Genomic DNA, 17,273 nt, shown 5'->3' on the forward strand with positions numbered 1-17,273 from the left:
TCTTGCAGCCACAATGCTTAAGATGTGACAATCTCCCCATGCTTTTTAATTGTTCCTTTAAAGCCTGTTTGTCTGCAAGATTCTTCAGTATGAAAACATTTTGGATCTGGCTGTCAAGCAACAGATGTTCACTTTAAAAATACAAAAACAGCTTAGATGTGAGCCTAAAATGCCCCAAGGAAAATTAGGATACAGATAACACAATGCAGAACATAGAGACTGCTCTAAAGCTCTTAAATGTATATTGCATTATGAGGAAATAAGGAAGCCTGTTTCACAGGAAACAATATGTCACACCAAGGAAACCAAAGCAATAGTTTAGTATGGCAAATGGAAATGCCACATGCAGCAGTTTCTACAAAGTAGCCAGTACAGTTCATTAAGGTAAAGCAGAAACACATTAAATTTTATAATCTCATTTTAAATGAACTTTGTGCTACTACCTGAATCCATCTTTATTTGCCTCTGTGAGGTGGCAGGTCCCTCCATTCTGACATGGATTCTGAATGCAGGAATTAATGGGCACACTGCAGTCTCGACCCTATTTGGGAAAATTCAAAAGAAACAGGGTTAGTAAGACTCATGTTATCGTAGTCAGTGTCTCTTGTTCCTTCACTCTACTTGTGGCACCACTTACACAAGGTCTGTGGTCTTCAGACCCACGACATCACCTAATGTTCTTTACTGATGATCAGACTTATTCATGACTTCAGTGAGAATTTGGGGGCAACTGCTTTACCCAATGGGACTGGTGGGTATCTCACTTCAGGTTCAAGACTGTAATGAACTCTTTCACTGGAGTGTTTTAAGGAAACAGCTGCTTTCACCATCATTCTAACACACTTTAATGTTAGTTACAATAAAAAGAATGACTCAGGACCAAAGGTAAGCAGAAGGCCACACACAGTGAGCACAAGCCCACGTGGAGTCAGCACTCACCAACTGCATTTACCAGGCACTCAGTTAAACCCTGCAAGAGCACATGCTGCTCGTTACCAGAGTCAGAACCCACGGGGGAGAGGCCCTTTGTGTGCTGGGAGCTGAGCTTGAATTTCTACACAGAACACACCAAGATTTCGTCATTGACTCAGTTCCATTCTTTAACATTGCCCTTAAGAAAATTTCAGAACCTCAGCTCTAAAAGAACCTCACCAGCTTAAGCAACCTCCACTGCTACTGACTTTTACTTCTTCTGCAAGGCATAAACATATATCTCTGCTCATTATATTCTGCTGATAAGGAAAAGCTATTTGTAAAACTGGCAAATACATTGAAGAGCTTGGTTTTGCTTTTCAGTTACTGACACAGTAGGATGGAGTAAACCCACCCAAAAGCCTCAATACTCAAAGGATCTGAGCAATCACAAGAAGTTCAAGAGATCACTCTGCTCCTCCTGCTGAAGATCCTGCTAGCAGTGGACCTTTGCTCATCTACAGGAAAGCTGGTAGATTACTTCAGTCAAGAGGAAAAAACTATCTTGGGAGATACAATAATTCAGTCCAGGTAGTTGTTTTTTTGTCTTAATTTGTCTCTAGAGTGCTTATCTTGAAATTGGTGCAATTTTAAGCCTAACCAAGGCACAAAAACCCCAAATCAGCTTATGAGTGTGAACTTTACTAAAGGGTTCAATTGATCTGGTCTGTCCACTCCTGATGCTCCTCTCTTGCTCACACATCCTATGGGTCAGTCCTCCAAATAGCACTGACAACTTCAGTACTTTGCAGCAGGCAGGACATGTGGTCATCATGTGAAGAACAGAGAAGTCATTGTGAAGAAATGAGGCACACTGATTACCACAGAATCACTAGGTTGGGAAAGACCTACAGGTTCAAACCCAACCTTTGGCTGATCACCACCGTGACAACCAGACCAGAGCACCGAGTGCCACACCCAGCTCTTTCTTGAGCACCTTCAGAAATCATCACTCCATCCTCTTCCTAGGCAGCCCATTCCAATGCCTAGCAACAAGTTCAGTGAAGAATTTTTTCCTGATAATCCAACCTGAATCTTCCCTGGCACAGTTTGAGGCCTCCTCCTATTGTCAGATGCCTGGGAGCAGAGCCTGACCCCCACCTGGCTGCACCCTCCTGTCAGGGACTTGTGGAGAGGGAGAAGGCTCCCCCCTGAGCCTCCTTTTCTCCAGGCTGGGTCCCCCAGATCCCTCAGCCACTCCCTGGGACTGTCCAGAACCCTCCCCAGCTCTGTTCCCCTGTCTGGACATGCTCCAGCCCCTCAGTGTCTTGCAGTGATGGTGGCCAGAGCTGGACAGAGCACTCGAGGTGAGGCCTCACCAGTGCTGAGTACAGGGGGACAATCACTGCCCTGGTCTTGCTGGCCACCCTGTTTCTGGTACAAGCCACGTGCCACTGGCCTTCTAGCCCACGTGGGCACATGGGGTCATGTTCAGTCTCTGGAGACCAGCACCTCCTGGTTCTTTCCTGCCTGGCAGCTTTCCAGCCCCTCTGCCCTCAGCCTGGAGCTGCAGGGGCTCTTGTGCCCCAAGGACAGGCCCCAGCACTTGACCTTATTGAGCCTCATAGTGTTGGCCTCCAGCAATATGTATGTATATACGTATCTTATACTTTTTACATTATAATTTCATCCAACACCACAGAGGAGCTTTGTTAACAAAGCTGTATTTCCTGAGGCTCTGTCTCCAGCATTCCCCAGAGTGAGGAGACACAGCTTTGCATTTTAAACTTCCTGCAAATACGAGGAAAGAGGGACAGACTTCTCCACGGCTGTATCAGAAGAGAAACCCTTCCAAAGGCCACCTGAGAGCCCTGGCCACCGTGCCTGGCTGTGAGTTCATCCCCAGCGCAGCAGGGCCCGCAGCACGCACGGCGCTCACCCAAGGCCTGGCACACAGGCTCTCTGCTCCATCCGTGCTCCGTGTGCCAAGCAGCCTGTCCTTCTCCATCTGAAAGCCCCAGTCCCCAAATGTCTCAGGCGAGGATTGGGATGGTGCCGAGGGAAGCTCACGCAGGTTTTATTTTGGCACCGTGTGGCCCGCGGCGCTTTGCGGATGCGAGCCGTGGAACGGTGACACCGATCTGCTCCCAGCCCGCTCCAGCACTGCCCATCCCTCGGCCATCTGTGCCCTGAGTCCTGGCTGTTCACCACCTTCTTCTAGTGAACCTGGAAGCTGTTGGGTTTTATACGTTTCCTGTGTCCCTGGAGAATTCATTGTTATATAGGTACTTCACTAACATCATCTACTTCTATTCCACACAAACTCTTCACCCCTGTATCATTAAAATATTAAACCCTTGGCAGCCATGCGGAGCAAGCAGCAAAGCATCTGTTTTTCTGAAGGTTTTTGTCACAGTTGAACACCATGTAAAACAGGCCCATCACTTCCACTATAATTACTCAGGTTAATTTGAATGTTCTTGTAAAAATTTAATAAAGATAAATGTTAAAATGAGAACAAGGTCCCTTCAGTCTCTTGCACTGGCACAAGAAGTTTCGCATGACAAATTCTGCTCTCATTTCTGTACTGAACATGGCTGAGTTATTGGCTTCTTGGGCCTCAGGCAGCAGAGAAACCCATTAGAATGTGCTGCTGAACCAGACAACTGCAACAATCAGTTGCTATGTGGCTTTAAGAAAATCAGAGTCTCACTGACTCAGTTTACTCATTGTAATAAATGGGCAAACAACATTTAATCCTTCTCTGGGGATTATCTTCTCAGAGCTGACTTTATCAATAGCACAAAACAAGTACAACTTCTCTGACAAAGAAGACTTTGGAAAACAAGGAACTCTGAGAGGAGAGAAGCTGCAGAAAATAGTGGTACTAATAAATCTACAGCAAAGCAAGGCCATTTTCTTTCTGAATGAGACTGTCACTACCCAGAAGAGCCTAAAGACATTCTAGAAACATCTTTCAAATGAATAACGCAATTCTCCAGTCTCAATTTACTGTAAGACTTCTTACTGGAAAAATGGAATTGCTGTCAAGCATCACTAAAATTAATTTATCTGCGAGTTGGGAAATACTCCTTGAGTTACACTGCCTGGAAATAACTATTGTTACAAAGGAGAATATTGTCTATTTGCTTCAAGACTAAAGAGCCTTTTAATGAGGTCTGAAGCAGAAATAGAGGTGCAGACTTGTTTCAAGGACAGGCAAGAAGATAGGACTGTCTCAGCAATTCACAGAAAGAGGATGAAGGTCCCTCTGTGTGCAATATTTTACTTCTAGAGCTTTTGTAGGATACAATAAATTTTTGTCTAGTCTGATAGGAAGGCATCAGATCCAAAACACTTTTATATATTTTCTCTCATTTTCTGTAGGAGTGGAAAGGTTTAGGCATTGGAACAGGAAATTTCTGCAACTTATTAGAAGACTTATATCAGAGCCCAGCTGTCCTTTTAAAGCTGAAGTACCTCAGCTGGTCCAGACTTTATCTGGGCTGCTCCAGCTCCATGCTTCAGTGAATGAGAACAGAACTATTCGCCATAGCTAGAAAGAGTCAGTTTTTTGTTTCAAATTACCTGTACTGGGCATTACTGTATCTACAAGCTGTTCCTCAGCACTACTGTGCCAAATTCCAGCTTTTACAAGGATCCAATACTGGGAACATTATATCATCATCAATAAAACACCCAATAACAAGTAGCAAAACCTAATAAGAACCCTCAGCAGGAAGAAGAAGGGATAATACAGTAAAAAAAGCACTCATTTGCCTTACCACTGTTTCAACAACTGCAATAATTTTTTTTCAATTAATTTTCAAGATCACTATTGTCTGTGTAGACCAAGAGTTTCATTCACACCCATGTGGCAGAGGTTTGAACTCTGTCCATCCCAATGTGATCCTTCACCCGTTTTTATCAGCAGTAGGGCACAGATAAGGGGTGGCAGCACAGAGTTCACCACAGGCAGAAGGTGGGAACCTCCTGGTGTATAAAACCATCACTGCTGGCTGCAGGAGAAACACGGCCCAGGCAGCCAGGGAGACACCTGCAGACAGGCAGGAATCTACCCAGCCTCACTGCTCTGTGAACAGGGAGACCTCTTTGCAGCTAATTACAGCCCTGCTCAATGACTACAGTGTTTCACAGCATGCTGGAAAAATGAGCTCTACAACAGAAATACCAAAGTTTATTCGACTTGTTAACAACATACAATGTGCTCATAATAAATTTTAGTTAGATGGTATATGTGGAGAACAGATGGTAGCATTCATGTGTTTAGCAAAAATACTAAATGAAGACAAATATAGTTGATAGAGACTTTAAATTAAGAACCAGGAAATTTTCATAAACAACTTAATTATCAAGGTCTAAATACAGCTAAAGCTTTTAGGGAAAACAGACAAAATTACATCTACAAAGACACTGTATTGCACACTTTGTCCTTTACATTCCTAATTGTGGGAGTAATGCATCCACATCCAACTCGCAGTCTCACAAACATTTAAACACTTATCTTATGGGTTTCCTGGTCAGAAGTTAATAAGAAACCATTACATTAAGGGAAAAGGCTTACTAAATCTTCCACTTCATGACAGGCTGGAAGGAAAATGCTAGGAGGAAAATGCCCAGGAAGATAACTGAGAAGAACACTGTGTTCCATGAGCATACCCAGGAATGTTATTCCAACCTAAAAGTATCTGCCAGCTTTAACATTTTGACATCCTAATCCTGGGAAATGAAGAATAAATGGACACTTGCAGCCACTTTGTTGAGCTGTGCTCTGCTCCCACAGAGCGTGGCAAGGATTTTAGAATTTTCTGACTTATTCTGGTCTAGGTTGATGCACACACTTGAGTGCTGCTACACCTGGATGTGCCAGTGGGACCTGCCCTTAAATTCAGGCCTGCAAGGTCCAACAGCAGAGGGAAGGGCTAAATGTGGTGTGCAACAGTGATTTCCTGATGCTTTGTATGAAAAAAAAAAGAGATGGGACAGGACAAGAGGTAAGGAGAGGGGGGAAAATCCAGAAGCAGTAGAAGATACAGAAACCCAGCACAGAAAGAGAATTCAGTTTGAACTTTTGAATGCAGTTTTTTCCTTTGAGTTTTACTTCTTTCATGCTTAGTAAAGTGAGAACTTTGATCAAAGGTTTTCCTCAAGCTGTGCCATGCAGCTATCCAATAAGGTATAAAACGATGCTAATTTTGACCTAATAGCATTTTTTACCAGTGACTTCTTTCACCACCTGAAACCTTTATCCCCCTGCCAAAAATAGTCAAAATTAGAGGGTAAATTGAAATTTTCCAGGGCATGAAGGGAATGTGATGTCTCATGAACAAAGTTTTATCACATAAACTTCAATTCCACTAGAAAATTAAGCTGGGAAAAAAGAATGAGGCGTTCAGCAGTTTTCCCTGTAGTAAACACATTTAGCAGCCATAAATACAAAGAAGAAACAAGAAGAATTTTGCATAATTGACCGAGGAAACACGATACCATAAATTCAGCCTCACAGCCAACACGCTAAGTTACAAGTTTGGTAGGAAAAATTCTCTCAAGTTCTATTCATAGTTGTATATTTCAGAGCCTTTCAAGGCAGGGATACCCAGTATTTGCTATAATGGGACCATAAAAAGAAGTTTTACATCTACTGCATGGCTGAAAGCAGCTCTAACTGTAGCATCAGGGACTTGATGGATCCCTGCAAACACAGCTTGGGGAAGGGAATGCTACCAAATAATTAGAGATGTTGTCAAATGTGTGAAGAATGGAACTGACTTCCAAATATAAAATTTACTTAAAATCTTCTAAAGGAAGGGCTAAACAGCACAGCATTGGGAAGCAGTGTTATTTTACCAGCGATGCCATTTGAAACTGATATTCAGATAGATGCAGACAGCTGACACCGGGCTATCACACACAGCAATGTGAAACTCTTCCGCAGATCCAGGTGATACTGTTTTCCTTGTTTGTGCTCTTTCTGGCCATGGGCACGGTGGCTTAGCCTCAATCTGGAAAAGATGTATCTGATGCTCATTGGCAAGGTCAAACTACCAGAAGAGCTGGCAGGGCCCACGTTAGATCCATCTGCTCAGGCATATACACAAATTATTTGGCAAGGCACGGAAAATATCACAGCAATTTTGGATCAGACTGCTTTCAGATTGCCAGGTGGAAGTTGAGAGATTTTGATCATCTGTTGTTCACAAAAATCTTGTGACTCTTCCTTCTGAACACAGACCTTGCTACAGAGACCCACACCTCAGGGACGAATCCCCACTCGCACGGGGGATGAATTAAATTCTTTCTCTTCACTCACCCATCCCAATGGGGTAATAATAATGTGCCTTCTGAGGACTGCTGTTCAGAAGCCATTTAATTTAATATGAAAAAAAAATTATTTCATCCACCTCTAATTTGGAATAAAAGTTTTTTAATACAAAACCAAATTTACCTAGAACAATCTGAATTATTTTTTCAGTTCAGCATCTCTGTTTATACAGATGTATTTACAGTGACATATCCATACTACAACAGAGTTGCCTGCTGCTCATAAACATGAGAAATACTATTTGCTAAATGGCACAGAAAGCAGGTTATGAAGAGAAGAGACGCTGATATTTTTGGGCTGTCCCTCCCATCACTCAACTTATTTAGCTCCCTCTGCAAACTTTTTCAGTGTTACTATCAGAAGTAAAAATGCAGAAAATATTTAAAACCCACTATACAGTTATGTCCTATGCCAGTCTAGCTTCATCTGGCATCTGATTAAACAATAATTGGCCATGGCAGCAGCACTTCTTAGTGACTTCCTTGTCCTTGTTAATAAATCACAATTGTCAATTTATAGCAAATTAGGCAAACTCTGCTCTCTTAAGCCTCATTTTATTTCAATCAGAAAGATTTATGACCCTCCAGGGTATAATACACCTTCCATTACCTCTCCAGCTAGTAATCAAGAATATGCCTGTCAAAGTCAAAGTGCAAGGATTCATCATATTATTTTTTAAAAATTCTGGTTCTTTTCCTATGAGTATGGAATTTAATTCTCTGTGGACATTTGAGGTTTATTTTGTAATTATATTAATTACCATGCAAATCCTGATTGCCCTTCCAAACCTCTCCTTACATAGGCACTTTGGGTTTCAATGGTCTTTTAGGCTTTTAATCAATGACAGGAGATATGTCATTAATCCATCATGAGTCAATTCACACAGCACATGTCTGAAATGGGACTGGATGGGACAGGTGCTCTAGAGCTTCCAAGGTTACAACTGACTGATCCAGACCATTGTGTGAACATTTTGGGAGATGCAGAAGAAAATTTGGGACACTGAAAATAGTTAATTTTGTCGGGGGTTAACTCTATACATAAAATTCAACCCAATATATTTGATGTAGATCCAGCACTGAATATTTCCTGTGTAGTCTCTAATTAAACCAGTATTCATGAATTAGAAGAGTGGTTTTAGTACCTTCAAAATACTTAAGTGCCTATTTATTTTAAAGGACATTTTTCAGTGACAATAAAACTTTCCCTGTCAGGCTATCCAAAGTCAGTGTCTCTTTTTTCAATGTGAACTCTGTAGAGAAAGTTATAACGACTGGACTTTTCTATAGATAACAAAAATACTATCAATATGATTTAGCAAATAGAAATAAAACATAATTATTGTATTTTAGATTAACTATGCCTAATGCTTAAGCTACTGAACAGCCTGCCTGGAGAGGAGCACACATTCTAATGAAGCCTAACATGAGGCAGAGATTATGTGATTAAAAAATCTCTCCAAAAAGCTCACTGGGTTTCTGAAACAAATAGAGCTAAGGATGCTGGAAGAGTCCCAGTCCCTTGGAAGAACCTTCTGCTGGCACATCCCTGTTTGTTAAGGATGCAGGCATTTGGTTTGCAGCAGCTCTCTGCTGATAAAAGGTCTCCCACTGAAATACACACTATTTCAGCAGAAATGTCACTGCAATCTGTTTTGCTTGTGGAAGATGTGCAAAGCTTCCCCTGCAAGGTTTCCCAGCTCAGAACACTCCCTGGTTTCACCAGGAGTCCTTTGTGAAATGAATCTGATAGTAGGCTGAACTGGCAGGTAACCCAGGCAGAAAGCAGTGATTTCACAATCAAACGTGCACATGAGTTTTTCAGAGTACTGAGCAAGTGAAGCATGCCCACTGTGTGAGGCAAGAGCACAATATTTATTTCAGAGCTTCTCAGCAGTGTGAGGAGGGACCCCAGGGACCATGGGGGTCAGAGAGCTTTGGGACAACCTTACCTGCCGTGCTTGTGCACTTACCCTACACACTAATCTAATCCCAGTCTAATTCCCAAATGAGTCTGGCATTGGATCATTTCTATTAACAGCAGAGGCTTCACTCTTCTTTTCATCTTAGCCTGCTTATAGCAACTTCATCCATTCCATCATCTCCAAAGGAAAGGAGAAAATAAGGCAATCAACCTCCCAGGACAATCTCTGCTCATGTTCTTGGACAACAAAAGAAACCCAAAAGCCATTTCATCCAGTACACTCAGAGCCAAGAAAGCCTCAAGGATAACAGATGACAGAAAATCACAAGGAAATTTATAATAAGGATTTTCAGCTGTGGCCAACTACGTCAACTGGTTCAATCATGCAGAAATGGTGGGATGCAGAAAATTAAGATCTGGTTAAACAGAACTTGATTAAGCAGAGTTATAGGAACCAGCAATCACCTGAAAGGCAGAAAAACCACAGAGGAAGAAAAATTTTTATTTAGAGTAACAGGACCAGGCAAACATAAGAACAAGAGCCTGAAATTCAGACGAAATGCCAATAAAAACTTCTCCCTTACCCTGGGAAAAGAAAGATTGGAAGTCTGGTCACTCATTTAGAACTAGACCAGGAAAACAGTAGTAAAACCACAGTGAGGAGGAATAATCCACACTGACAAGAGAATGGATGTGTCAGTGCCCACCTGTGGGTGCAGCTCCCCATCCCTGAACTGCACCAACACAGGGAATGCCTGAAGCTGCTCAACATCTGCTTTCTTGCTGGCCTAACAAAAATCAAAATACTTCTTCAGAGCTGGCTTTATTGTTAAGAGCCCTCATTAGGGCCTGCCACACTACATGAGTGGGTTTTTCCAGGGCCTGTGGTGGGTGTGTTCCTGCCTCCATGCCTTCAGCCAGCAACTGGGGCAGTAATCCATCCCTAAGCCTTTCATTTTATGCTCTTCTACATGTAAATCTCTGTTTTCTTTACACCCACTACAACAGAAAGGGCAAAAAGCAAGTAACACAAGTCTGACTGCTGCATGGTAAATTTTACAGAATAAGCACATGGAAGAAAATACTGTGATTTCTGCATTTTTTTTTCTGCTCCAGAAGATTTATATGAAATTATAACCACTTACTGCTTACTGGTGTTTGCCCTAAAAATCCACACATAAATACAGATCTACTCATTTTATGTGGCCACCCATTACCTTTCATCCCTAAAGGCTTTCTCTTTTATTTTACTATGAGTGGAAAATGCTTCTTCGACATTCATTAATAAGCATTTTCAGTATGGTTAAAATGATCAAACAAAAATAAAACACCCCAGATCACATAAACACACACTCCAGGAGAATTTATTAGAATGAAAGTTCAAGGCAGAACCACCTCACACAAACAGCATTTTGCTGCACTGATTTTTTTCTACACGAAACCTTGGCATTGAGCTGAGATTCCAGTGCCTGTCCCCTGACCCTGACACTGGGAGAGAAGAGAGGCCAGGGCAGATCAACATGTGAAGGCAGAGAGAGGAGTTTGCTCTCCTGGCTCGTGTGGATGAGGCTGCTTAGAATCCCTTCCAATTTCTTCTCCCTTTGCAGCTCCAGCTTGGGGATTAATTTGTGTGCTGAAGAATGCACACGGGGTGTTGCAATGTATTCACAAGGGTTAGGCCACAGTGTGCACCAGCCAGCCTGCTTCTGAGTTTGTTAGCAAAGCCTCAAGAATTCATCAAGATTATTGAAACATAAATTGTGCTAAATTAAGACAGAAGAGGCTGAGAAACCAAATACCAAGACAGCAAGAACTGGATAACAGAGGACTGTGAAACACCTGGACTGTAACCAATCATTACTCCAAGAAATGCAGGCAGAAAACGAGTGAACAAGACAAAGCCACCAATTAAGAAGTGTGTACATATTAGCTTGTAGAATGTATAAATATGTGTGTATTGTAAACAATGAACAGCTTCTGCTTAATCATACTAGTCAGCTCTTCAGGAGTCCTAAATTTCTCACAATAATGGGGACCCACGTGTGTGTTAATAGAGCCAAGGAAACAAAAGCACAGAGCTACACCTGCACACAGGATCAGCCTGACAAACCAGGCACAGCAAAAGCTAAACTCTACACTGGGTTACAGCCACTCAACCCCACCCAAGGCAGCATCACTGAGAAATTGCCCGTTGGAACAGTCTCTGCTGGCCCCAGGTGAGCACACAACACCACGGCCACGCTGAGCTCTGTGCTGAATCCTCCCCAGGCTGCCCCTACTGCAGGGCTCTCACAGGTTATTTGTGTAAGGCTGCAGAACCTCACCGTGGTGAAATGCAAATTTATTTAAATTAATAAAAGTGCAAATTGATTTAAATAAATCAACAGGAAACTTCCCCTGCTCCAAGCACAGGCAGGGCCAGTGCACCCCAGGAGCCAGGGGTACAGCCAGGGCAGCACCTGTGGCATGGGGACAGTGCTGAGAAAACCTCCTGTCAGCCTCGTGCTCAGCAGCCACAGCTCCTGCTCAGCTGCACTGACCCCCTCAAGTGCCAGCACAGAATTTTAATCAGTGCACAACATGGGATTTGTGTGAATTCCCCATTTCCCAGAAACATCCTGCTCTGGGACCCTCCACTTCTAAACTTATTTCCAGGGACAAAAACCAGGCATGGGGGGTGGGGAGGGGGAAGAGCCAAATTCCTAGCAGAAATTTGGAGCCAGCTTCCTCACTAAATATCATTCTGGCTTCACTGTAATGCCTCCCACCACAAGAGTCTGGCTGCAAAGAATGCTGTCTCTCCAAAGCCCAAGAGCTTTACCCAGGATTTTTCCAATTGTATCTGTCATTCTGGATGATTGGTGAAATTACTTGAACCCTTAAGACACCGCAGGTCTGCAAGAAAAGTCAGGACACTGGCTGAACTCAACAGGGAGGTGAATCAATTTGGATAAAATTTAGAGCCACAGACATCATCAGCATCTGGTGCCTGGAGTGTGGGATGTGAGCTGTGCCAGTTTTACCTATCTTCACTTTCCATTTCAGACAGCTTTCAGTGCCAGCAGAACCCAGAGGTGACAAACATCTGCATTCCAGCAGCTCTGTCTCCTTTTCCTGAGCAATCAGAGAGGCTGTGGACATTCCTAGGCAGGCACTGCACTTCCTCTTCTGGGTTGGCAATGTTCTTTCATTTCAGACAAAACAAAATTGTATTTTAGACTATTTCCCCAGTTCTACAATAATTCTATTTGAAAGAAAGCAAATTATTCTTTATTTGTTGCTACCTCAATTTTAAGAAAAAGTAAGTATAAAAGAAAATATCAGCCAAAAAAACCCCAAAAGGGCATATTCAGAATACAGCAATAACAAAATACATGGAGTGTTGGTTTCTCTCACCTTAGTTTTTGCTACAGTTATTCAAGTGAAGTTTTTTCCAGTGACTTATTGATTGCAAGTTTGATTAATCTCTTGAATTCCAACATTCATGGTTTCAGTTTTGCAATATCAGTGGGAATACTTACAAGCCACACACTCTGCAGAATCAATGAACTGGTAGGTTCCTGTTATCTATTTCCCAGCCCCAGCTGCACTCAGTGCCTTTTGCAGGTGGCCAGTAGCATTTCCAGCAGGAGAAAGCTCCATCTCTCTACTTACAATCAGACTCTACAATCTAAACCACACATATTATTTAAATCATCATTCAAAGAATGCTATGGAGAAGAGAAAAAAAAAAAACCAAGCCACTGGAAAATGACCCCTATACCTGTGTTTAATATGAAAACATGAATTTTATAGCATGGAGAGCCAGCTCCTGCCAGCACTGGTGGCACCCTGGAGCTCCTGCCAGATGCTGGAGGTGCCAAACCCCACTTCTTGGGGCTTTCTCCCCAAAGTACAGCCACAACAGCACTGTGTCAGCCATGGTTTATCTCCAACAAGCACTTTCATCGCCCACTTTAAGGAAAGAGCAGCAGCAAAGATCATTATCAGCTCAGCCTTGCCCGTTCCAGAGTGAGCAATCTCTGTTTCTGTCCTCATCAAACACCCCTGGGGCCCTCCAGCCTCGCAGCTCAGGTGGTCCATGACTTATCTCACTTTGAGTTTACCCAAACCATCAAGGGGCAGCACTAAAATTGCTGAAAGCCCCACAAAGTATACATTCAATAGCAAAAACATCTCTGTGAGCCTGAAAAGTAAGAGATGGAACCGTCATCAGTGTGACAGCGAAAACCAGCCCACAGGCTTTGGAGAATGCAGTTAACTGGGGGAATGTCCTGATCCATCAGGCACCACTCTGGCAGCTGGTAACTGAGGTGACTTTCTGCCCTGTGTTTTTCTGCAGGCTGGCATGAGCACAGGAGCCCAGAAAGCCTCATGTAATGCCTGTCCCCTCACAGGGAACATTACGAAGCCGTCAGCTTAAATTTGGAAAAAGGGTGGGTTTTTCACTTTATTGATGCACTCTTCCACAGAGGATTTTTTAAAAATCTACATCAAACAAGGAAAAACAAATGCTGAGAGGGCAGATTTAGGGCAATTTATCAAGGTCTGGGAAATAGCTTCCAGATGGATGGAGCTGTTTGGTGCTGGCTGGTGAGAAGGAAGCAAGGTATTGTTATTGAATTAGCATGAATCTCTGGTGGAGAACTGCGTGGTAGATAGAGTGCTCCTTTCATATGGTTTGCATTTGGACCTGTCATATTTCATTTTTATTCAAAAACCTGTGGTAAAGACACACAGTTCTTTTTTTGCTTATTCAATTTCCACCAATTCTCCCTGAACTGTTAGCCAGTATTTTTAAACCCTGCTCCAAGTGCCATGCCTGCTCTGATTGCTCTTTGCCATGCTTGGCTGGCAGCTTGGTGCTTACAAGCTCACAGTGGTTTTGGGCTTTGCATTCACTCACTGATGTCACCTGAGAAAGTGTGTGAGAGAGGAGAAAAGCTGGATGCTCTGTGAGATGTTTAAACTGAGTCACATCAAGTGTTTACCAACACCTTTCCAAAGAAAATGATGAATCCTGGGGTTTTATACACACTACAACATGCTGATAAACTGTAGAATTATTCTGGATTTTTCTTTTAATAAATCTTCCCTTCATAAACATGTCTTTAGCAATATAAATGCATCTATAACAGTAACTTTCTATCTGATCTATCCCAGTGAATAAGGGATACTGCAAAAGCCAAAAGAACAACAAGCAAACAAAAATCTAAGGGCCAAAAAGAGAAGATATGCTCATAACACATTTTTACTTAGAATAACCTGGATACCTGCTCCATGATACATGTCTTACAGAGTAAGGTGTATGCAAAGACTTATGTGTTCTCCTGCTAGCTCTGAAATAATTTACTTTTCAAGTTCCCACCTAAAGAATTCAACATGATTTATGTTAAAAATGAAATTTAAATGACCATTTTCTTATTGACCTGAGGAGATAAAAAGATTGCTATCAAGTAGTTTCAGGTAAACAGATTTTGACAATATGGTCTTTTAAATGCTAGAAAATGTTCTGGTTGATATGCCACTGGGTAGAAAGATTTCTAATGATGGGAATTTTCCAATGCTTCTTTCAATTATTTAGGAGAACTGTTATTATTCTTGAGTAGGTGCACTGGGGTGAAATAGAAGAAATAAGCTTTATATTTTCCCTTCCCCAATGTTTCTGTCAATTACTCTGGGAGGCATCCCAGGAAAACAGAGAAGGGAAATGGTTATATCAGCAGAACCAATTAATTCCTAAATCCTACCTGAAACGTAACACACAGATACTTGTGCTTGCTTCCACATGAATGTCTGGTTTTGCCCTCCTTTTTCCCCTATAATTCTTATTACTCTGTGTTTTATGAGCATCTGTTTCAACTGACCAGGACTATAGGAAGTATCCAAAGAGGCCAATAATAAAATCCCAATCTGCAGGATGCAGCCTCCGTTGGCCACAGCACATGAAACCCCCCAGGCTGTGAACACATCATATGCCTCATTTATCACTTACACTTAATCCTTCAGCTACTGACTCCTGAGCTAGATTTCCAGCTACATCAGCTCTGGGACAGTGCCCTGGTGTCCTGAAGCTCTCACAGTGCAGGGTGAACAAGGGGAGTTATCCATCACTGCTTTACTCAATGACCCCTTCCCCATCTCCCACTGTGCTATCAGGAAGCCCACAATGACTGGAATCCACAGGATTCATATTTGCAGGTCCCTCTGTGGACATCAGTGCTCTGAATTCAGAGACAGCTGATTTAGGGGTTGTGTCTGATCAGGGGTTACCCTTCTGCTCATCAGTCTGTGGTGGTGGGTGTAAACTACCAGGTGTCAACATTCTGTCACCATGGACCAACCTGGCCCTGAATTGTCATCTGAGCTGCCTTCCCTTTGGCTGGGAGCTGTGAAATGGTTGCTGGCAGAAAACAAGAGATGAAAAGGAGGATAAAACCAACTTGACATTTTATATGGATATCTACATCCCAGAATCAGAGACTGCCCATGGCTAGAAGGGACCTCTGGAAATTGTATAGCCCAACCACTCTGTTCAAAACAGGGTCAACCAGAGCAAGTTTCTCAGGATGATCTGTGTAGTCACAGCACACAGCAAAGCTCTTCCAACTGCACAGGATGAAATTTGTGGCAGGGCATAGCTGAAAAGTCACACACAACCTGCTTGAGCAAGGAACTTTGGAGCCCAGTGCTTGTAAAATTAACTTCTCACAGCACAAGCATTAAAGAACCACAAGTGATGGGAGCAGCTCCTTGCTCCTCATGTAGTTATTTGGAGTCATACCTTGAAACCAAAAGGGCAGGTGCACTGGTAGAGCTCCACGGGGTCACTGCTGCACGTCCCGTTGTTCTTGCAGGGGCTGGAGAGGCAGGGGTTGCACTTGGACACCACACTGAGATCCACTGGCTCTGCAGAGGCACACACAGAGGTTAGCAAGAGCTGGACTGCAGAATTCACACGTCCCATGCACACACAGACATCTTCCCCAAGCACTGGCACAAATGCTCATGCTGCAGGTGCACTGCACGACACCATGGGATTCCCAGGGATCAGAGAGGCTTTAAGTGCTTAAATCAAGTGCTAGGCAAGTCTCAATGATGCTTATATTCTCCTGAAGATGCAAACATATGCTCTGAAAAAAGCATGTTGGGAACCTCCAGGGAGTGGGTTATATATATATATGGCTTTCAGCAATTTTTCCTGTTCTCGGTTCTGGAAATCCTGCAACAGCAACCCCAGAGAACTGTAGCCTGACATTTCTATGGCTGATAACAAGAATGAAAGTGCAGATGCAACAACATAAATAAAAACCATGTACAAGACAGATTTAGTTAGAGGCTTATGGGAATATTTAGGTGCAAAGTGCTCTACCATCCTTAATTTTAACAGAGTTTGAAACTTATTTTCTTCCCTTTCTGCCCAGAAGAATGATCAACACTGACTTATCTCAGCAAAGTGCAATAAAACCAAATATGCAAATATGTAAATGTATGCAAGTAAATAACATGAGCATATTTAAACCATCTAAAAACCCTCATATTTGTAGCAAAAATCTTCCAGAGAAGTAGTGAAGTTTGTAGGTGAGCAGGAAAACAAACACAGACTAAAACAACACTAATTACATTTGGGGTCCCAAGTCAATCAATATTTTATGGTTGTGATTTTACAGAAAGCTAATTTAGGCAGTTATATTCACAGTTAAAACATGGTGATTTTTTAAATGGCTACATTTAAAACAATAAGTATTAACTCGTTGGCTTTTATATGTAAAAAAATAAAACCTAGCACTTTAAAGTGGCTTAAATTATATCAGGCAGTGAAGACCTTAAAGTAATTGTATTTCATTTTCAAGGAAATACCTTTTAAAATAATTTAAAATTGGTCTTGTACTAATCAAAAGTGGGCATAGAACTTCTGTTACTGCATGATAAATGGTAAGAAGGACTAAATTGTGAAACATACTGAAACAGAAGAAAAGAAGCTTAAATTTGATGTTCAAGAGAAGGTGGAGCTCCAGAGTTACCATAACTAGGATGAAAAAATCCCTTCCAGCCAGGGATTTGCTTTGAATCAGCCTGCATGAGTTATAAACCT

The 17,273-nt window shown here is 42.3% G+C and overlaps 1 protein-coding gene and 1 long non-coding RNA gene across 3 annotated transcripts in view; one reads left to right on the top strand and one right to left on the bottom strand.

Moving 5' to 3' along the window:
- The window catches only part of SLIT3 (slit guidance ligand 3), a 474,203-nt gene that overhangs the window by 55,788 nt on the left and 401,142 nt on the right, over nt 1-17,273 (bottom strand). For both annotated transcript variants that reach the window (XM_064388141.1, XM_064388139.1), the window contains exons 27-28: nt 15,963-16,087; nt 444-541 (exon numbers count right to left, since the gene is read on the bottom strand). In XM_064388141.1, the coding sequence (XP_064244211.1) occupies nt 444-541; nt 15,963-16,087 (223 nt within the window). The remainder of the gene's footprint in view (nt 1-443; nt 542-15,962; nt 16,088-17,273) is intronic.
- Nucleotides 326-7,427, top strand: LOC135280333 (uncharacterized). Its single transcript, XR_010347333.1, has 3 exons — nt 326-384; nt 1,297-1,503; nt 5,520-7,427. It is a non-coding gene; the product is annotated as an uncharacterized LOC135280333 (long non-coding RNA).

The sequence above is a fragment of the Passer domesticus genome, chromosome 13 (assembly GCF_036417665.1).
Source record: "Passer domesticus isolate bPasDom1 chromosome 13, bPasDom1.hap1, whole genome shotgun sequence".
Classification (NCBI taxonomy): domain Eukaryota; kingdom Metazoa; phylum Chordata; class Aves; order Passeriformes; family Passeridae; genus Passer; species Passer domesticus.